Source organism: Cupressus sempervirens, chromosome 8 (assembly GCF_028749045.1).
Source record: "Cupressus sempervirens isolate cs-2001-9-10 chromosome 8, ASM2874904v1, whole genome shotgun sequence".
NCBI classification, from domain to species: domain Eukaryota; kingdom Viridiplantae; phylum Streptophyta; class Pinopsida; order Cupressales; family Cupressaceae; genus Cupressus; species Cupressus sempervirens.
This window is the reverse complement of record NC_143125.1, coordinates 300561471-300584242: the sequence shown is the minus strand read 5'-3', so window position 1 is coordinate 300584242 and position 22772 is coordinate 300561471. Positions and strand designations below refer to the sequence as shown.

The window sequence follows — 22772 nt, the reverse complement described above, 5'->3', positions numbered from 1 at the left end:
AGAATGCTTACAAAAAGACTCCAGATTGTCTAAACAATGACCTAACATGAATGTGCAACTAATTTTGACAATATTCAATACAAATATGTGACTTAAACTACTTGCAATATGCAGCTACAGCAACTAGTAATTAAGACAAATACTTTGGATGCAACCTAAGATGGCATTAATGCACTTACAACCAAGTGGCATTAATATAAACACTTAGCATGCAAAATTATAACATTATTTATGCCAAAAAGAGAACTTACAGCCAATTGATATTTTGTCAAACAATTGGAATGCAAACTAATAAGTTGATCATCAACTCTAGGGTTGCAATATAGTTAGTCTAAAAATTACAACGCTCTTTCAATTGCAAAATCCTAGCCTTCCTTTGATACCAATAATACCAAATGGCAAACAAAGACAAGTACAATGTGAAATAGTGAAGTGCTGAAGCTATATTTGGTACTCAGCTGAAAACCTACTTTTCTCAGTAAATATGCCAAATGAGAAGTGAAGAACCTGATTGTAGATGGCTGCAATAAGTTTCTTCAATGCTGCCCCTTCTGCTTTGTTTTTTTTTCTAATCTGCTTTTTCCACTTGCTTTTTCCGGATTTGCTTTCTTTTCGGAGTTGATTTTTCCGACTACTTTTTCGGCCTACTTTTTCGGTTCTGCTTTTTCGGCCTGCTTTTTCGAACTGCTTTTTCGGCTTGCTTTTTCGGCTTGCTTTTTCGGACTGCTTTTTTGGTCTGCTTTTTCGGTTCTGCTTTAAAATGTCTTCCTATAATTTCAGACCTGCTAGAAATGACCTCCAATAATTTCGGCCCTGCTAAAAATGCCTCCCGAAATGCTAAAATGCTGGAAAATGGCCTTAGGCCCAATGATGCCCTAGCTAAAGTGACTGAAGTATCACCTCCAAATGTGCAACCCTTCAGAAGATATTTCACTTCCTCAGTTATGCAAATCCAAGGGAGTTTTCGTTCCCAAAGATCAACTGACTATCTGAAACCACTTGGCTCCACAATAGACACTCTGACTGAATCACAATTTGATGTCAAGAGAGAAATAAACAACTGGATGATTAGAATGAAGCTCAGGGTGCCTATTTATTCTTTTTCTCCACTTTCTCCAGAAACTTCTAGAACATTATTTTATTTTATCTATTAAGTGACTGTATAAAAAATATTTTATAATTCAAATCACTTTATTATATTAATTAAATATAAAGTTACCTTTTAATATTTATTTATTTGATAACTTTATAAATAATTAACTTAATACCACTTATTTATTTAATTAAAATAAGTAATTAGTCATCCTCATAAAATATTCATTATTTTGGACAACCTAATTAATTAAATTAATTAAATCAAATTGCCTCCAAAATGGGGACATGACAAATTGAATTAATTATTCAATCTGAAATCTGGAGTGTCTTCCTTACCGTTATTACTATTGCTGGGAAGGCAATTTTGTGTTGGAGAGATTGGCAATTGGTATATCTGTTGAGCGCCCAACCATCTTTGTGATTTGGTGTTAATTTCATCTGTGGTAAGGTGCTTAGAATAACTATTTTATCTCTGTATTGGGGCGGCCATTGAACTACAACTTTAGTGTTTTGAATTTATGCTTCTAGGTGTTCCATTCTATGCCAATTTGGATGCCCAATTCTACCGTAGAAACTCCAATCTGAGCATTGATAATTACTGCACTTATCTCTGTCATTACCCTAGCTTGGCGACATCTTGTCCTTGGCGCAGCTCTGCATTTTGGGCGCCAGAACATATATCATTGTGTTCCATTGTTGGCATTGAAGAGCAAATTTCCTAGCTTCTGTAGATGCTTTAACAGGCGACCTGTTCATGGTTTTCCAGAGACGCCTGTCTTGGCATCATTTTGCTACTGTTAGTGTCTGATAATAATTCCACTGGCAACATGGGCATTCTTACTTACAGCCTGTGTTTGGTATTACTCCTTCACTGTTGGTGCTGGCATACCTATCTCAAGCAACACGTGGAGGCTTCCAGCTGGACTTCTACAATTGATTTCCACAACATATCAGGTTTCTTGTTTTTCATTGCGGAAATAATTTAAATGTTATTTGTGCAAACAATAATTGAATAGGCTGCAATTGATCATCATTTGGTGATTACAAGGTTTTTATATCTAAATGTAATTTTCAGAGTTCTTGAAGCAATAAAACACAATCACCATCATTACAAATATAATTTTAAGTGGACAAAGAGTGAAAATCAAATCTTGGAGTAAAGAACAATCGAGTTGCAGCATTGAAAGATCAGTTAATTGTGATTGGGAATTTTGTTATTTCGACTGGTTATTGAGTTAATATTTTATTTCCACATTCCTCTAATTATGAAAATCAAGCTCACATACTTTGAAGAAATCACAAGAGTAAAAAACTTTCTTAACTGTTCAGCATCGCAGTAGTGTGAGCCAGTTGGGTTCATTTCAGGATATCAATGTCTCAATATTTGACATAGCCCAAGATTTTTATTTTAATAATGATAAGTTAAAGATTAGAAAGTCATATTAAATATTTAATATCATCGCTATTTTAATTTATTCAATTATGGACTATGTGAGCACCCACATTATAAAGTAGCATGTAATTTTTTTATTGAAGGGGCCATCTAGAAGTGGCTACCACTTGATGAGGGAGAAAAGGATTTAAAATAAATTAAAAATACATCCCTAGCTGGGAATGGGAATGGGGGAACCTATTAAAATGGGTTTTGGAGCTTAGTTTGTTTATCCTTGAGTTGATATTCTAATATTCTTTTTTTCTGGAGGAGTTTGTTCTCCTAAAGATTCAAGACGACAAAATTCCTTGTAGACAACATCATCCAATTTGTGGGATTTCTTGGTGCTTACGTACAAATATCACAGTTGTGCTTATTTGTGGAGCTTCATATTCAGTTTTGAATGAAATTATTATATATCAGACTTGTGGAAGCCGATTTAAGGAATTTTTTGAAAGATTGTTTTTGGTTTAAGTCTTCTTTGGTTGGCCGTACCATCCTTGCAGCCATACTACTATGGGGCATGGTGTTCAGTTTCTTTGGCTTCCAGTTTGGGCTTCACATCAATTGTTTGGCTTGAGAGTGACGGCTACAGTTATTGTTGCACTCTATTTCAATTTCATCAGCAAAAGAGATCAATTTTGGTTGTAGCATCCATTTTTGGGAGCTTGCAGGACCTGGTTGCAAGTAAAAAAAGTTAACAATTATCAAAGTCAATAAGATTTTCTGGTAATATTTGTAATGTGTTTGTAATAGCATTTCATGAATCAGGTCGCCCATATCTAGGATATATTGTAGCTACAGTTCGGAAACTGAATCTGACTTATTTCAGCCTTGTTGGTTTCCTGAACATTGTAAATTTCTGAGTTACTAAATTGATGCAAGTATTTCTATTATCATCAGTCTTCTTTATTCGAAACACAAAAAGTAAAAAAAGAACTCAAGAAAGTGTAGGGCTGCATATTACATATTAGCATTAGAAGTAGTAGGGTACTCCAATTTTAGACATTGCAAAAAAATAATTATGAAACATGACTAGTAGAGTAACCTCCATAATCCATGCAATTTCCCCTTCTCAAGCATAATCAATTTGAGAACAATTAGCATGTTTTCTAAATTTTCTGATAGGGTAATTGGAGTGCAAGGGAGAACTCCTACTTTCTTGGACAGCACAAAATGGATCAATCATCAAGCAGAAGTTTTGTTTGTGGAAATTGGTCCAGATGTTCTTGATAAGCATCATGATGCTTTCAAGTGTGATTTTGACCTTTTGGGAGCTCCACACTTTTTGGATTGGAAGGCTATTTTTAGATTGACACCAAGTTGCAAATTAAATCATCATAAGTCCTCAAAATATTCTGGTATGATCAGAAATTCATATTTATCTCATTTTGATGCTTTCTTCAACTTGGGTGGATAACTAAATTATTAAATAGTTATAACTTAAGTTGTCCGGAGGAGGATTAATCAAAAAGTCAACCAATGTATAATTTATTATTCATCTAAAAAATTAATTTTAAAATGTCTTCAAGGGTGCACTAGACACACAGGGGATTCACTCATGTAAGGCTTATTATTATTTTTTGAAGGAACTTTTGGAGCAAAAAGAGGAAAGCAATATTTTATTTCCTCCAATATGCAAGGAGTTTTGACATTTTATGACATTTGCTTCTGCAAACGAGAGAACCTGTGTTCACCTATAATTTTCTTGAGGATTAAAAGTTAAAACCCTCTTAAAAATACTAATTTGAAGATGAAACCTCTTTGGATGGTTCCAGTGATTTCATCCAGGAACCACTGGTGATTTAAGTGAGGTTTATCAATCTAACATTCGAGATAGATCTATTTGATGTATTTCGATTTGTCTAATATTTTGGTGTTGTTTGTTAATGACTTTTTAGCACGCTTGAAGAAGATTTCAGTTACCAAAAAAGGTTGTACCAATTTCCTCGGCTTGTCATACCTCCCAAGCCAGTCATGCAATCTCTTACAGGCGTACCTTTTAGTAATGCATATTTTGTTTTCTAGAATGGATTTATGTGCTGAAACATGGTTTACCTTGCTCATAATGTGATGTCCATACAGCTCTTGATGGAGGAGCATGTGAACTAGGAAGTGAAGAGCTTCAATTTGGGCGCCAAATTCTAATTGTTTGGAGACATTTGAGACCTGAAAGAAATTGTAGGACCATAAAAGTTGTACTCTAAAGATTTAGGGTGAGTTTGGTATCATTTGAACCAGCCATACCTGCTAATCCAAGAATCTCAGTTTCTGCCCTGCATTGGGTCTGCTATCTATTTCAGACTTGCAAGGTTTCATTTTCTATGTGTTGGGTGTATTCAGAAGATGTTTGAAATGTGTTTTATGGTATTTTGTCCGTTGGGTGGTATCCGCAGCTGTCAGGCATTGTTTCAATGTGGGGGCATGTGTGTTTCAGACCTGTTTGAGCACTGTTATCAGACCAGCAATCATGTCTCTTACATCATCTTTTTGAGGTATTCTCAATTGGACTAATGAATTATTTGTTGATGAAATGATATCCAGCGTTCTTGAGCCATTCTCTGAATTTTTAGAAATGTTTGTTGGATCTGAACAATAAAGTAGCTATTGCAGAAATTTATTGATATTTTGTAGCACAGTTCATATATGTTGTTAAATCATGGATGATAGTATCACTACTGATTTCATATTTGCATTTTAATGCAATTCCATACTCTGCTGAATAAGCATAGAAGTGACTGGCTTTGCTGCCTAACGTGTTTCCTTTCAATTCTTGCATCGGACACCCACCACTGGAGATGTGTAGACTTGGCCAGCTCTGTTACCTAGTGTGTTTTGTTTCAGTTCCCTGCATCAAGCACACTCCACTGAAAATGTGTACACTTGGCTGTTCTGCCACCTTCTGTGCCTTCGTTGATTAGATTACTTCATGCGCAACCTTTCTAGATGATTGAGTGTGGTCCTAGACACTATATGCTCTCACCCAGCCCATTTCGGGAACTGGGTGATCATAAAGTGTTAACGGCATTGCATTGCAGCTTTAATTCAGTTTTGGTGTGATTATTACAATCTATGGATGTTGGGTTTTATAGTTCGTGCAACAGGTATCAGATCCTTAATTGACTTCATTTCTGAGGCAGCACACTCCTGCTAGGCTAAGATATAGCAGTGTACATATTATGTTTTACCCATAGATTTAGCAAAACTCAGTGGTCAAATGTGCAAGTGCACATGAAAACTTAATACAATTCATCACATTGGTATAATGGGTCTAATGGTTTAAAATTTATATTAAAAAAAAAATCATTGAAAAAAGAAGTTCCAGGCATGGCTTTCGTGCATCAAAGTTACAGCCCTGGAGTGTGAAACCCAAATGTAACTGGGCAGAGCCCATAGTTTGGAGCCATACCCAACGAGACCAGGGCCCGTAGACAAGGGGTGCCATGGGTGTATGCAGTACCTGGTAACACAGACTGCACACTCAACAAATTAAAACTATTTGTAATAGATAAATGCGGGAATCCGCTCTTATTGTAGTCATAGCAGGTTTATGGGTTTCATTCAACACCATTCATTACTAACTAAACTTATTTTCTATGGTCAATCACCTCTACTGTGTATCAACAATGAAACTAACAATTATATAATTTTAGAAAAATGTGAACAGGATCAAATTCTCTTGCCTGGTAAGGATGAGATTTTATTGTTTACAAAATTACAAGGTTTTATCTCGTCATCTATTAAGTTCAACTTAAAATAATATAGAAAATACATGTAAAATTAAATACTTTTTACTTTGTGTGTCATAAATCATTAACACCATAAAATATCACTTCAATATTCACTATGAATTTCAGAGCTGGTATGTGAACACTATCACATAAGTTACAGAAGCATTTGAAAGAAACAACATTGATATTTATTTATTTATGAGAATGAACTTGTAGTAATTATTGATGAATTAAAGGTGTGAATTATCCTCCAGTAAGAAATGTACCATGTCGTTCACCGATGAGTGTCAAATCATCTCTTTTAATGCCACATCCTATGAAAGCAAAATATTCCAGTCATCAAAAAGAAAATGCTGAAGAGGCATTCACTAAAAGGAGTAAGATTCAATAGCATTATCATGCCCAACAAATACAATATTCAAACATAGTAGAGCCAACAGATGACTGACCATCATCTTCTACTTTGATATAGCTTGTTCCCACATCTATGAATACTTGCACCTGAAATACATTAAAAATACCAATCCAAACATTAATGAAAATAAACTGTATTCTATTGAAAACCATGTTCTACGTCTGCGATTATAATTGTCTTGTATCACTTATTTTATGAATGGCAGCCTAAATAAAAAGGCAGCATAAAGTATGGGATGCGATTACCAATAAATCTTGATATTTGAGCTTATGCTTGATGTAACTAGTTTTTCATAATTTGAAGAACAAAATATATATTGGATCTTAATTTTTGATGTTTGGAACCCAAGTACACCCTTTGTAAGGCAAGCCATACTTGTCAACAATTCTTTGTTATAGAAGTAGAAGTTGTATCTAGTGACTTGGGAATAGATTACAAAATTTGAAGAACAGTACATAACGTATTTTAGGGTTGATTATAGAACACTTAACAAAGGTCCAAAGGAAGCAACACCATAAAGACAACAGAGAGTACCAGGATAAAATTATTTCAAGGCAAACAGTTTGACCCGGATTATCTTCATGTGAGCACTGAATTCAGACATAAATAGATGGCAGAGTAGACAAAAACATATGATCAACAAAACCCTCAGAATCTTCATGTGCTGTTTCAGGTGAGGAGGAAGTGTTTTCTTACACAATGCGGATCAGCAAGTAACCTATCTTCACTGTTTAATACCTGATGCAGGAGCATCCAAGGTGTAAGAGAAGTCAAGTCTAATTTTTCAATAAGAGCTATTTTGGGCATAATTATTATTTTTGTAAAGTTTACTATTTTTAGTAAGTTACATTGGAGCACGAATGGTTCCAATTACTTCCCTGGAGATTCATTTTGAGCATATAAGCTTGCCAATAAAGTTTCATGGCAAGATCAAGTTTGGTTTTGAAGATAATGAATTTTTTTCTTTTGGTGAGGTGGTACAAAAACTTTGAACTCTGTTTGAAGTCTTTAGAGGGTCCAAAAGGGGGTCAAACTTTGATTGAGTGGTACTTCGTGATCCTGAGATGTAGAGTGCTTCAAGAGGTTTCTGAAATGGACTCATAATAAGCAATCAGGTCAATGGGTCAACAAGATATGGCCTCTGGAAGTTGCGCTACTTTGGAAGAAAAAAATAAAATTCCTTCAAACACTCCTTTGAGTTTTGAAACCCATTTGGGGAGATATTCTCGACATATTCCAATGTAGGGAAAAATAATAATATAAGGATGGTCAGCCTCAAAATGGGGGTTAAAATTTCCAGAACCTTCTAGGGCAGTTAAACTTCCCAATATAAAGAAGACAAATATGGTTATCAAGGGCAGTTTTGATAGTGCATATAGTGGCCCTGGCTTGCAAATTATTGCAGTGAAAATGCCCATGTGGCTGTGGCATGTTAATTTTCAAAATATTGTAGTCTCATTTCATTGAGGATAATAGAAAGCAAGTGTTTTTGTTCTTGCGATAGTTTGATTCTTACACTATCTTGTTTATTTCTTTATTGTGTTGTGTGGGTTTGGATTAATATGGGGAGTAACTTTCATCAAGTGATATCAAAGTAGAAATTCTCGAGTGTATAGACAATCGTCGAATGTGAAATAGTTTACACCAAGACTATGGTTGTAGGTCTTAGAGAAAGTACAGAAAAATGCCTCCTCCACAAAGGAACAATGGTGGAAGAATCGTGACATGTGCAAGCAATGCAAGAGGAGTTGCGTAAAGGAGCCGGTATTAAGGAAAGAGAAGAAAGTGAGGATGAATTTGAAGCTCAACTTTAAGACGAGAAAGGAACAGCTAGAGAGCCTGGGGAACATGGGTTTTTTAGGGTCATTTCTTAGATTGGAAAACACCAAAACTTGAAGAATCGACATTTTTTGGAAATCTCAATCCAACAGTGATGATCAATTGGAGCAATGATATGGACGAGTATCTTAAGTCAGGAGAAGTACAAGACCCATGAGAGGGACAGATTTGCAAAGGCAAAGTTGAAAGGTCATGCCAAAATTTGGTAGAAAGTGGTCCATTTGGAGAGAAGTAGAAGAGGGAAGGAGAAGATAACAAGATGGGACCAAATGGTGGCCAAATTGAATAAAAAATTCATTCCTATTGACTATGAGCTTGATTTTTTGAAGAAATGCAGAGGTTGAAGCAAGCTAGAAAACCACCAAGAGTATACAGAAGACTTCTATCGAGTCCTTATCAAGACAAGTCAATACTGAAGCCAAAAAGAAGGAGGTTGTTTGTAACATAAATGGGTTAGGTTGAGCATTCAAGAAGAGTTGATAATGGTAAGAATGTCTACTATTGAGGATGCATACCAATTTGCTTTCAAGGTATAAGAAAAACTAAACAAGAAGTTTGAGAGCACGCAAAATGGAAGGTTGCAATGGAAAGCCTAGTGAACAATATTATGGAGACTGAAATAAAGATCAAAAGAAGAAAGGTGACTCTAGTCATGATGAAAGGGGAAATAATTCCTTCATCCTTGCGATCAAGATAACAGAGAACAAAGAAGAGAGGAAGAGAGCAAGGACTAGAAAGAGGGGGTTTTCGTGGGATGTGTTTTCAACGCAAAGAAGAGCATAGAGTTTATGATTGTCCCTAGCATCATTGGAGGACAAAAAGAAGACTAGACGACAATGCACAAATTACACATGTAGATGGAGATGATGAGTTGTCACATTTTGAAGGTGCTGAAAGAAAACAGGTCCTTCTTACTAGAATATCATTGCTAAATGTTGAGAAGGAATCTGAGAAATGAAAGAATTTATTTCGCACAAGATTAAGTGTAGTGGTTGTTGGCAATATGAAGAGTGGTGATCAGATTAGCGAAGTGGTCAAATGCACTGATGTATTTGGTTGTCATTGATGGCAACCCAGTCATAGCAAGTGAATGGAGCAATCGGTATGTTGAAGTTCCATTTGGGTAAGGAACATATCAAGTGGGTTTAAACCTAATACCAGGAAGCATAAGACAGGGACAAACCTAAGGATAAGCTAAATCCTATATTCAGCAGGGCTAAATCTTAGTTTTGGGCCAACATTAACAAAGTTATTAAGACTCACTTCACTTTAGGCTCTGTAGGGCCAAGGCAGGTAAACCTTAGGGATTGATCTTATTAACTTGATATTCTTCTCTTCAAGACTATCCTCTATAGCAGAAATGGTCAATGTTCTTCTATGATTTGCTTTTAAACTTCTAGATTTACAGTAGCTAACTATAACCAAAGGGAAAGTAGATGCAAATAAGTAACAACCAGCACTTCTAGTTCATCATTACATAAAATGGTAAATTGATTTGTTTGTTTGTTATGTATTTTCTGCAATTAGGTGAATCATCAATTTGTTCTTGAACTTTAGTTGACCAATGTCTTACCCATTGATATATAGAGTCAAAACCAGCAAACTTGGACCTATTTAATCAACTTGTAATTAAATTTATCAACAATGAGCTCTAAATTTCATTCTTACCATATCCTTCTTATAAATCCTAAACCCTATCAATTACAGAGAGCAATTATCTAATTCTTTGAATCAGCAGCAATCAGTAAGAGATATACAATTTGTATGAATTGCATTAAACTAAATGAAAATTTGTTCATTTCAATCTCAAGATTATAGATATATAAGAAAGGAGACAAGACCCAAAGACACAGATATATAGAGAATTTCCTTCTTGCATTGATTTCCTTTGAAAATGTTTACAATACTAACAAAGACTCAAAAATAACTCAAAACTTGACAACTAACATTGAGTATTCACTGTATATATTCAAGTATACACAAACTGATTACATTCATATAGCTACAGAAAAATGGATGGACTGTAAAAAGACATAAGAAAATAGGAAAATTCTATAGATAGCCGACCTCTACTCCACATCCTGGGAATCCTTATATATGATTGCAACAAGCTATAGGAAGGAGGACACATGTCAAAATATGGATGGATACAAAAATGACAATACATAAACAAAAAGATATGCAAGACATTCCTCAATGTTAGATCAAAAAAGAGGAAGTAGCTGAAAAGTCAGTAGGTGAAAATTTATTTCATGTTTTTCTAACTTCACTCCCCTTCGTCCTTTACTATCTTTAGCAAAATATCTCAACTACCTCCCACTAGCAAGGCTTTGATTTCTCCCACTGCTTCCCAAACATAGATCTCCCTTTTGGTGGGCCACTCTGTAGTTCTAACCTCTTCTAGGTCCTTTGTGGCTTTAGTCCACCTAGCATTTGTAATTGCTTTAGACTCAACAAAAAATTTGTTTAAGTCTATCTTTGCTCTGAATAGGGGTCAATCAATTTATTATAACGGGTATCAAAGTTGTCTTCAAAAATTGCCATAGTGGCCTCCTAAGTCAAAATGGCACCAAAGGAATCAGACCATTCCTACCAATCTCTCACTATACTAGCGGCATCCAAAATTGGTGGTATACAGGGCTAAACCCCATGAGATAAAACTTTCAGTTTACCTTGTATAAATTGCAATTTACCAGTGAAGAAGCCAATTAATTCTTTGACTACCTCTAAGCCCTCCTTCACTATGATTATCTTATCAGGTAAATCATGCTTTTTAGCCATTAATACAATAAACCTATCTAAAAACTATGTATATGGCCCCCACAAATTGAATGTGGGTGATAGCCATGAAAGTGCCTCATTGCAAAATTGCTCAACACTTTCTAAAGTAATATAAAAAATTTGAACCTGTTGTGATATATTCTTCAGAGTTTCAACCCTGTGGCTCATCAAACTTTTAAGGATAGTAGTCCTTACCTCATCTCCTTGTTGAGTAGGTGGAGCATCAGTGCTCATTCTTCTTGGTTCTGTTGTATCCTCTGCCTCCAAACCATCCATTTGTGTTGGCGCCTCAATTGTGTCCCTAGCTGGTTGCTCCTGATCTTTCTACTCTTGTCTCTATTCTTTAGCAATCACCTGCTCTGCATTTACAAGTTGCTCTCTGAAAGATGCAACTTCAGCCTCTAGTGCTTGGACCTTAGCCTCAAGCTCTGCAATTTTCTCCTTATACACATGGCTTTTTCTAAGCTCAGCCTCATAGAGTTTCCTTACATCAATGTAATCATGTGTGGACTTGGAAAGTCTAGTCTCAATCTCCTCTACCGTAGCCTCATTCATGAATGAGAAATGCTTCATGCCCTTTGAGATTGTTGTACCAGAGGTGCCCTGTAGAGTCCACACAATCATGTTACCCTGTTCTGTGCTCTGCACATCCATCAACTTTGGTTTATTTGATGATGGAACCATGCTTCAAACTACCAAAGATTTGGTATCTATGTTGAATCCAGTTCCTCTCTGCAGTCCATCAGCACCAAATGCCTCATATGAGATGGCATTCTCCTGTCTCTTTATTTGATCAAGCATAAATGCTTGCTCCAAATCTCATCCGGGTACTACCAACATACCACTCCTTTACACAAGGTTTCTTGCCTCCTCCAGAGTCATGATTTCACTCTCAGGATCATAGGCCTGTGGCTTCTCAACTAGTTCTAACTTCTACTCGTCTGATTCTCCTGGTTTCATCTTCAGCACCAACTCACTCTATTTTACCTTATACAAAAAGCTCTTGAACTCCGCCGATTTGATGAATTCATCATCCTCTATGAATTGTTGGGCCTGAATGATCCTATCATCCAACCTTGCTACTGCTAGTTCCAAGTCTGTGAGTGTGCTCTCAGCTGCATTAATTCTATCCTGGAGATAGCTTTGCCTTAAGTCAGCAAAATACTGACTATTGCCTAGTAAAATCTGTAGGGTCCTCCATTTCACCTCTGCAAGGATATGGACCACTTTCTATCTCTTATTCCCTTTTGTGACCCATGATGCCTCAAGAGCGTCATCTTCCTCTATTTTTAGAGTCACATCAGGTTCAGGGTTGTCTGCGCACACCCTCTCTTCTTCTCCCATAGGTCCCTCTGGCATCTTGGCCATGATTTCAGCATAGTCAGTGACCATTTTCCTAATCCTATGAGGATAGGGGATATCCAAATAAAATCTCTTGAAATTGGGATCAATTCTCTTCATCTCCCTCTCCACCCTCAAAACATCATCCAACTTTGCCAGTTTATCAATTGCCTCACGCTCTGCAACCATATTTGGAATAACATCCTCATGTGGTAGCTCCTTGGTGTCAGGAAGCACATAGTTCCTTATTTCCTTAGGGGTGCCCTTCCTCCAATTATCAGGATCATACATCCTGTAGGGACCAATTGGCAGGTTGTAGTGGTGGAGGAAAAAATGGATTTGTTCAAGGACCTCTTTTCTAATTCAAAAGTCCCCCACCTTGAAACATCTACACAAGAAAGTGCCTTTATGCACTTTAGGCCCTAGATACTCCCTATTGACCATAAAAAACTGCCATATGAATTCCATTATACCCAACCTAGGGGGAATAAACTTTGGTAATATGTGGGGTGGCTGGGGACAACCATAAACTCTCATCAAGGAAAAAGTTGGAAATAAGAAAATGTCCCACCAATTATGGTCTAATCTTTTACCCTTGGGAAGCAGGGCTGGTCTCAACAAACTTTTCAAAATCTCAGGTGCCCTAAAATAACCTAGATCTAACATTCTCATTATTATAGCACTAAAATTATTAAAGAATGAAACAAAATCAGAAAAATGATAAATATTGTCCCAAAGAATGAAACAGAATTAGAAAAATGATAATTATTGTCCCATAAGTTGAACTAGCAGCTCTCCACTTGCATCAGTGGTGTGATCAATGAAATCAGGGCTTATGTACCCCACATTATTGTACAAGATCAGGTGCATCAACAATGAATAGTGATGGACCTTGAAATCTTTCAACTCTCGACTCTGAGCTAGGGCAATGTTTTCCTTCATCACCTCCAAAATGAATTCAACATAATCATACTTCCCCCCATGATAGGAGTCTTGCACGTCTCTGGCAATAATAAATTCAGCACCATACACCATATCAGTTCCATCTTTGCCAACCACCTTGTGGACACCATATATTGTTTTTACAAAGTAAGTTTTGAATTTGTCCAAAGGCATCATCTTCTCCACCTTCTCAAGGTAATCACCCACACTCTTTAGGTCCATAGGGATATGTTGTAGCATAGATTTCCTTGTATAAGCTTTTGTACTTCTCTCAAATTTCTTTTGCAGATCCTCCAAGTCTACAGGCTGGCCCATGGCTCCATCCAATCCAAAAGCTTCAATGAATGAAGCACGGTCAAGTGTACAAAGGATAGTCCCATCTCTCCTATGGAAGTGGTCGGATTGTATGATCGAATTAGGGCCTTCACCAAGTCCACATCCACAAAGACCTCTAGAAAGATCAACTTTGTCAGGTTCTTCTTCCATGGATTACATACGGGATCTTCTTCTCCCTGTTATTATAAAAATATTTGAACAACTCAGAACCCGTGACTCTAGGACATGTAAGGACCATCCGATCCTTAAAATAAAATGTAAAACATTTAGAAAGATATCCCATCTTATTAGCACAATTTACCAGTCATTTTTTTTTCTTCTTATACTAGATTGCTCAAGAGATTTTCATCCTCATGTTATTTGTATAGAGCTTAGTATTAATTAGCCAATCCGGGCTCTTTTGTCATGGGCCAACTAGTCGGTCTATCGGGCTAATGTTCTATCTCACCAAGATAGGTACTTAAGCATTTTAAGCGGCCATCTTTGGTCATACCTCTACTCATACGGGGTAGACTAACAAGTGACCGTGATTTCGTACCTCCGTCCGTCCGAGATGGGTACCCGATGAACACATAAGCAGCCTTCTCAAGTCATACCTCTACCTCTACGGGGTAGGTTAACAATAACAAGTGACCTGGAATCCACACCTCCATCTTATTGAGATAGGTTATTATAGGGAACAGAAATAGACATTGCTCTGATCGGAGTCTTTCACCCTCCGAGACCAATCCGAGTCTGGGTGGCTTGCAAGAAATTACACAATCTGCCCAAAACTGAGCCCAAGTTCTTTGCAAGGTTTATCATTACCAATAGGTCCACACCTTTCCCTGGATTTTGGGCCTTTAGCCAGGTGTAGGACCACCGAGAGAATTTACTAAGTCCTATACCCCTCCTCAGGTTTCAGGCATCCGGCCAGGTATAGGTACCTTCCTGAGGATCTTTAATTTTTGTTACCAAGTTTTAATTTAAGCTTTAAAATAAATTATAATTTAACGAGGGATAAGTAACCACAACATCTATGTCCAAAGTATCTGTGCTCAGGAGGTATTCTTCACCTTCCAGGCTGCCTACATACCCGTATCCACGAGATCAAGATACAAATGGAACACGCACTCGCTACCGATATGTAGTTTTGTTTGTACTAAGTTTGATGCAACTACTGTGGAGACGACCCCTTGGGGCTTGTTTTGTTTCCAAGTAGTTCTTCACCATCATACACCCACTCAGGCAAATCAAGAGGTAACCCATACTATCTTTTCTAACTTTAGCTCAACTCTAGCCTTCTGAAAAATTGTTAAACTTGTGTGAAGAGTTTTCCTATGCGCACATGACCTACTCCTCTCCATTATCTTTTCTCAAACTTATTCTTTCCTAGGTTTACTTAGTAGTTCAGTATGATGTATGGTAGATGGCTATTCAAAATTTAACGACTAACAGGTTTTTTTGTTATGCTTGAGGTAAGACAATTTATGTTATTTTTTTCCAAGTGGAAAAATGAATCCATTCAGTGTCATTCTGATCATAGGTTCAATAATACTAAAGTCTGAAACAAAATAATGTTCTATTCGTTCTTAAGAGTTTCTTTTGAGCTTTTTTCTTAATTTTCTATATAGGAGGTTTTGTCCAGAACTAGTTTGATATATATTACAAACTGATACAGTATTAACCAAGATCGGATTCATAACTTGTACAGTCTATATAAAGAGTAAAAAAAAAAAACCATAGTACCACCAGAAAAAGTGAAATTTTGTAAGTACTGTCACTGGACTTTAGCTGACTTATCTTTTGTTTTTGTTTTACAGCCGCAAGCATATTATCTCCCATTCTATATCAATCCTTTCTCAAGGGTAACGGTTGCAGGACATTTCTAGCAAGCTAGTTAAAGTCAAATACAGATATAGAAGTGCATAAAACTTGTTTTATAACTTCCAGCAAATTATTTGTAATATTGAGACATTCTGTCAAACAATTGACAGTCATTCATTACCCCTTCCTAAGAGTAGACTACTATGATTTTCTAATCATTTAAAATCTTATGGTTGGAACAGCAATAATGAGAGCAGTGCATACTCGGTCAACCAATTCATTTCCCCATTTCTATAGAAATAAAGAAGAGAGAATACAGAACAGTATCAAAATTACTTTCAGACTTATGCCCAGACTAAACTTGGATTATTTCCAAAACTTTTCATAGATTAAAATAAAAAAAAGAAATAGCTCAGAGTTAACAATAATATTTTTTCTAGAATTTGTATTTTTTTATAACATTATCACAATATAACCCAGGTGTGTAACAGGAATGGTGTAGACATGGCAGGCTAACTGAAATTACTCTACAACAAAGATATATTCAACTGTAACACTACAATAAGAAAGAAAAATTGGGTTTTCTTTAGCATCTGCCAGCTGTAAACCTAATATTGCCACTTGTATCTTTTAATCCTAGTTTTTTTTAATTTCTATGATCCTATGCAACAACCTTCATACACAACCGAGATGAAACTAAAAGGAATATTTCCTGAAGTAAATTTTCAACATACCTAGTTTGGCCGAGAAAATTGAGGTGCAAAGAATAGCAAGAAATCTGATACTTGTGATGTCAAGCTGCTGCCTCTAAAATAACGGTGTTCTCCTTCTTGCTGATATTTCTGTATGTATCTGTGATTCCTCCTAAAAGAGTCAATGGAGCACAACACTAAATAAGGTTCAGTCTCCCCCAATTTCTAAGATTCCTTGCAAGTATCCCCCTCAAAAACGTCAAGAGGGTGCACTCTCCTCTTTTATTCCCAGTTTTTTTTTGTTGGCAAAAACCCTAGGGCCAAACTCTCTTCTCATTAATGTTGCACTCTTTTGGATCAGACCAAATTAGATTTACTTACTTCCCAAGCTTCCACGTTTGCTACTGCATGAGAGACCATCCTTGCACCAGCCACGTTGTCTTCCCATTCTCTCCTATTTTGACACATCTTCATTCTCGGCATTGACATTTCCTGTGCTTGCCTCTTAAAATGAAATATTTTCACATTCCCATGAGGTTGTAGAATACTTGACTTAGCCGGCTAAATTTATTTTAGCCAAATAGTAATGTTTATATTTTTTAGTTTATATGAATAAGAAGTAAAACAAATATTTATCAAAAAATTTTGCCTAACATTAATCAATGCATCTCATTTACTTATTTAGAGATTTTTGACTCATTTTGTATTACCTTCGACCTTTATTTGATGGGCTCAATAATTATATTTAATAATTAATTAAATAATTAGTTTTAAAATTTTGAAATTATTTATTTGAAATTTTTATTTTTATTTATAATTGTTTGAATTTGACTTCTAAGAAATTTCTTGATTAATACTTTAGTATAAAAAAAAATGATTAATTAATTTGCTTAGGAAAGAATCACTTTATTTAAATAACATCTAAAATAAAAAATTTCTAAATGTACTAATAAATAAATAAATATAATGACTTCTGAATTTAAAAATCAATTTCATTAAATAATCGCAAAACTATTCCAACCAATTACCTTCTTTGAGATCCAATTAAATATTCATTTAAATAATTGCAAATATTTAATTAAATTACCTATAAAGAAACACATTAAATATTTATGAAAATTTTGAGTAATTTATCTCTAAAGAAAACGCATTAAATATTTATGCAAATTTTTAAAAAATTGCATACAAGGAATTACATTTTAAATAAAACTTGATAATAAGGTCACATCATACTTTAACAAATTATTTGTTGGAATTGCAACAAATGAGCAATATAGGGGTCGTGACAAGACATGTAGCATTTTTGCACAGAGCATATGGGTCGACGAAGGCATGGTTGTCTACAGCATTAGCATTGGAGGAACTAGGGAAAAGCTTAACCCATTCTTAGACAAACCTATTAGGTTTTCTTTATCGCATTTTCCCTCCCTTAGAAGTCGAAATTTCTGCCACTTCCATGTCTCTTGCCTGAATTTCCTTAACCTCCTTATCAGACATTCTAAACTAGCTTGAAAACACTGGGCAAAGCTATATCTAAGCAATGAGAACAATGATTTATATGCACTGAAAACTCTGTAACTACTTAGATTGTCTCTTTGTGAATGGTAAACTGCAACTGATCAATAGAACATATTTATAACTCAATCATTCATCATCAACGTCCCTTTGCATTGATTTCAACATGCTCGAGCCTTAAAATTCAGCTTATTCTATCACCTCAGGGGAGCGTCGTCATTATTATCTAATGTTGCACTTTTTGTTCATTGCTTAAATCTCATTGGTCGAGAACCCTTTGTTGTTTCTAGCTCAAAAAATGGAAAACATAATGTCAACTTAGGGTTTACGATCCTACGATTGACCCCAGAGTCAAAACCCTCGTAATATCTCAGGCGGGGAAGAGATGCCCTTCTATGTTACGATCTCCTGAAATCAAAAACCCTTATTGCACTGTCGCAAGGCTTGGAAAAAGTCTCTATGATCTCACGATATACTGGCTACCGCGGCATCGGAGCTTCCCTTTAAAATCTTTACAATCTCACGACAAGCGGTTTATACTTCACAGCGTAACATCTCATGTTGCCCTCCAGACCCCTACAATACTACGAGAAATTGTTACCTCCCTTTACCATAGCATCGCAAGCTTTATCTTTTACTTTTACGATCTCACGACACAATCCTCTTCGTAACATCATAGTACTTTATCCACTGGCTTAAGATCTTATGATACACTGTTTATCGAAGATCAGAGATCGCACTATGCTACATTAAAATATAACTTATGTAAAATAAGTTCTTGGCCCCACCGATCCAACTAAGCATCCACCTGGTGTACGTTTCACAATTGACCAATCCAGATCGGACATCCATCACTTATCTGACACTATACTGCCACTTTGCCTTGTCATTTGTCACCTTACAATCTTTTGATCATAAGTACACTAGCATCGTAGCATTCTCAATCTCACATTCTGATCTTATGATAAGGGCTTTATCGTAACATCTTATAACATTTCAAAGACCTTCCCAATGTTATGATCACCTTATTTGTCATAACATTGCACACCGGACTTGGAACCTCTTCAACATGACATACAAACATATGAGACAAAGGGAATCATAAGATTGGGCACTTTAACTTTCTTATCTATGATACTACAACGTACTACATATCTTAAGATCGGGGAACTAAAAACATTACATTACGATCCTCCGCTAACCCTTATGTCGTAACATCGTAAGAGACGATGTGAAAGATAAATGAACTCTCGCTTAGATATAAAACGTAGGGTAAGGGCTAGACTTTGATTTTTATGAAATTTCTTGTAGGATTGGATGAAAACATAACACTTAGGGCATCATTTTTCACACTAGGGCAAGGAAAAACAACTAAATTAGGGCAAAATGCCATGTTAGGGCTATCCTCTGAAAATGAAAACTGATAACACATGAACCCTAACATCACAACACTCTTTTCAAAATATTTGCAGTTTCACCATAAAATTTTGCAAATTTAAGTTTAGTGAAAATAGGGGCTATCACGGTACACCAAGCAGATGATTGGTAAGAAGTAAACTTGATCGGCAGAAGGAAAAACAACTTAGTTCAGTGATCGGTAGACATAAAGATTTAGAATACAAGGTTGTTGAGGTGGCAATCGGTAGGAAAAAGAATCAAGTGGTGTGATCATATGTACAAAATATACATGATCAAAAGGGACTATGGTTAGGATCGCAACTCAAAATGATGATAGGACATGTACATTATCAAAAGGGACTATGGTTAGGATTGCAACTCAAAATGATGATAGGAAAGTGAGGATCTCATAATCAAATGAAGTCACAAGATGAATAGTTGATATTCTTGAGCTATTGATCTTGAATCGATGATCAATGATCCACATGAGTAGTTGGAAGAGATCAAATGATACTGTGACATGTCATAATGGATGAGGATATGTTGAGGTGGCAATTGGTGATCAAAATACACAGGTGAAGAAGATTCTAGATGAAGTTTGAAATTGGTCAAACATGTTTTGACTGTTATTGAGGAAATCTTATGCAAACCCTCATACAGATCGATGTGGTCAAGGAAAATGTATTACGGCATCAAGATATGTGAAATGAATGTAGTGAATGAGCGCCAAGGATGAAGTTTGAACCAATGGTGTTGATTAAGAGGCAAAAGGGGTGATGCTATAAAGGACTACTCTTAATATTGTTGAAGAAGTTAGAGAGTTGATGGATGAATTTGGTCAAGATATTGTGGTGTCCTAGGGTTCAGATTGAAGCAGAAGTGCAGAGATTGAACAAAGAGCAGAGTTAGAGTGCATAGACCAAATTGGATATGTTAGGCAAGAAGTGCTACATCCAAATCAATTAAGTTTTTGTTTCCCTAATAATTACATCAAGGGAAATGCCTTAAGTGGGTGGACCTTAACCGGTCTATTTGTATCATAGTTCCGAGAATAGCCCGATAATCGCCTGAATAGCCGATTTGGCGATTCGGTTCAAGCCAGACGATTTTTTTTGAATCGTGAATCGTCTCCACCGATTTTTTGACATGAATCACCTGAATCGGTCCTAAAAATCAATTGCAACATGCAATAAAGTTGGCTTAATTTTTTTTTAAAAACACTTTTTTTTTTCCTTTTCTTTTTGGCCTTTCCTCTTTGTTTTAACCCTGAAGGGCCTTCTAATTGTTAAGCATTAGTAGAAGAGAGAAAAAGTGAGAGAGAAGAGAAAAGAAAAACCACAGGTTTCCAACCAGCAAGAAGGAAGAGCACCAAAGAGATCAAAAGTCCATCTGGGGAGGCCATAAATTGCATTGGGAGTATTACGAAGTCAATATCAACACTCTTCAACTCATTTGTAAGAGATAAGTGCTGATTTATTTTTTTGCATGTTAGTGTATTATGCATTTTTTGTTAAATTTGTTTAGTGTTCATTTGCAAATCTTGAATGCTTTTTAGTTTTACTAAATTGCAAACTAAGTTTTGTTGTTTTGTAGCTTTTGTTTATTAGTTTCAAACTTTGATATTTTACATGAATTTTCTTATTGCAGCAGCCTTTTGCTTTCATTTTCCGCAATGGGTAAAAAAGATGAATGTTGGAAATATACCGAAGAGTTTTCTGAAAGAAACAAATTTCAAACGAAATGTATGTTTTGTAAAGAAATAAATTATGTAGGTCTTTATAGTTTCAAATACCACATTGCTGCTATACCTAAACATGATATTACAATTTGCACTAAACAAACTGCTGAGGCAAAACGCACTTGTTCAGTGGCATTAGAAAAATATGAACAAGAGAAATTAAGAAAATGCAACTTGAAGGGTTAATAGCTATTGGCTCCCATGCTCCTGTAGCCGCATCTGCATCAGCTTTCACATCCATAGGTTGTGTTGGAGAGGGTTCTTCTAGGCCTCCTTTTCGTTCTAGTTCTACTGCTCATCTGAGTGCTAGTGCTAGATGGTCTTATACTAAGACTAAGTCCAACTCCAACCTATTGCGGCCTAGAGTGCAGAAAAACAGAACGGATAGTTACTTTTTGCCCCGCACTACTCCTGGCTCACAACCCATGCTTGAGGGCATGGATTTGAACAAGGAGATTCATGATGCTGCCAGAAAAGAGATTTGCAAATTTTGGTACTTTTGCAACATTTTATTTGTTGCAGCCAGGTAATTGATTCTTTTTTCTTTGTTTTCTTTAATGTTGAACTTAAAAGTAAAACCTTAACTATATCTACTTGTTTTATGATTCATTGATTAATCATAGATTCGCTTTACAAGCTTACATAATGATTTGAAACCTAAATTTCTAATCATTATCTATTTGTGATAGGGAACCTTATTGGCAAAACATGATAGATGCAGTTGTTATTTGTGGTCTAGAGTTTAAAGCCCCAACCGAGGCTGAGTTGAGTGGATACCTCTTGGATGATATGGTAGAGGATATGAGGGTTGAGCTTGAGGAGAACCGAAAGAGTGGATCAAAAAGGGTTGCACCATCATGACTGATGGTTGAATAGATAGGAGGAATAGAACACTCCTCAATTTTCTTGTATCCTGTGGAGGTGATTGATAATTCTACTTTCCTACATACATAATTGTGAATCATAATTGAATATATTATACTTCAAATTTTGATTTGTCGATTGCTAATTTGTTGATGATCCATTATAATTCATTGTTTTGTAGGATATACCATGTTTCTCAAATCCATTGATGCTTCCGCTCATATAAAAAACGCCACATACTTATGTGAGGTTATTGAGAAAGTCATAGCAAAGGTGGGGGAACAACATGTGGTGCAAGTGGTGATGAATAATGTAGCAAGTTATGTTGTTGCAAGTAAACTTTTAATTTTTCAAGTCTTGAAAATAAATTTATTTGAATTTTGAACTTTTTCTAATTCTAAGTTTCCTAAGTTCTACCATGTTTGAATTTCTAACTAACTTAAAATTGTTGTAGGTAAACTTTTGATGGAGAGGCACCCCTCCATATTTTGGTCCTCTTGTGCGGCACACTGCATTGACCTCATGTTGAAGGAAATTGGCAAGCTTGAGTGGGTCAAGTCATGTATCCAAAGGGCAAAGAATTTATGCAAGTTTATTTATAATCATTCATTTGTCCTTAGCACAATGACGAAGTACACAAGAGGCAAGGAGTTAGCTCGTCCAAGCATCACGAGGTTTGCCTCGAATTTCATCACACTACAGTCCTTGTTGACATCAAGAGACGATTTGAGCAGCATGTTTGTTGGGCGGGAGTGGATTTCATCTTCCTATGCTACAACCACTGCAAGGGTAGATGTGGTGAATTGCATATTTGATGATGATGGATTTTGGAAACTTGCTAAAGAAA

General features: G+C 36.0%; 1 protein-coding gene across 4 annotated transcripts in view; it reads right to left on the bottom strand.

Annotated features, from left to right (window-relative positions):
• Positions 1-22772, bottom strand: part of MLH3 (MUTL protein homolog 3) — a 229839-nt gene that overhangs the window by 153393 nt on the left and 53674 nt on the right. For all 4 annotated transcript variants that reach the window (XR_016355484.1, XM_089797504.1, XM_089797502.1 and 1 more), the window contains exons 3-4: positions 6708-6759; positions 6525-6572 (exon numbers count right to left, since the gene is read on the bottom strand). Coding sequence is in view for 3 of the 4 variants with exons in the window: in XM_089797504.1 (XP_089653630.1) it covers positions 6525-6572; positions 6708-6759 (100 nt within the window). In the remaining variant the exon portion in view is untranslated. The remainder of the gene's footprint in view (positions 1-6524; positions 6573-6707; positions 6760-22772) is intronic.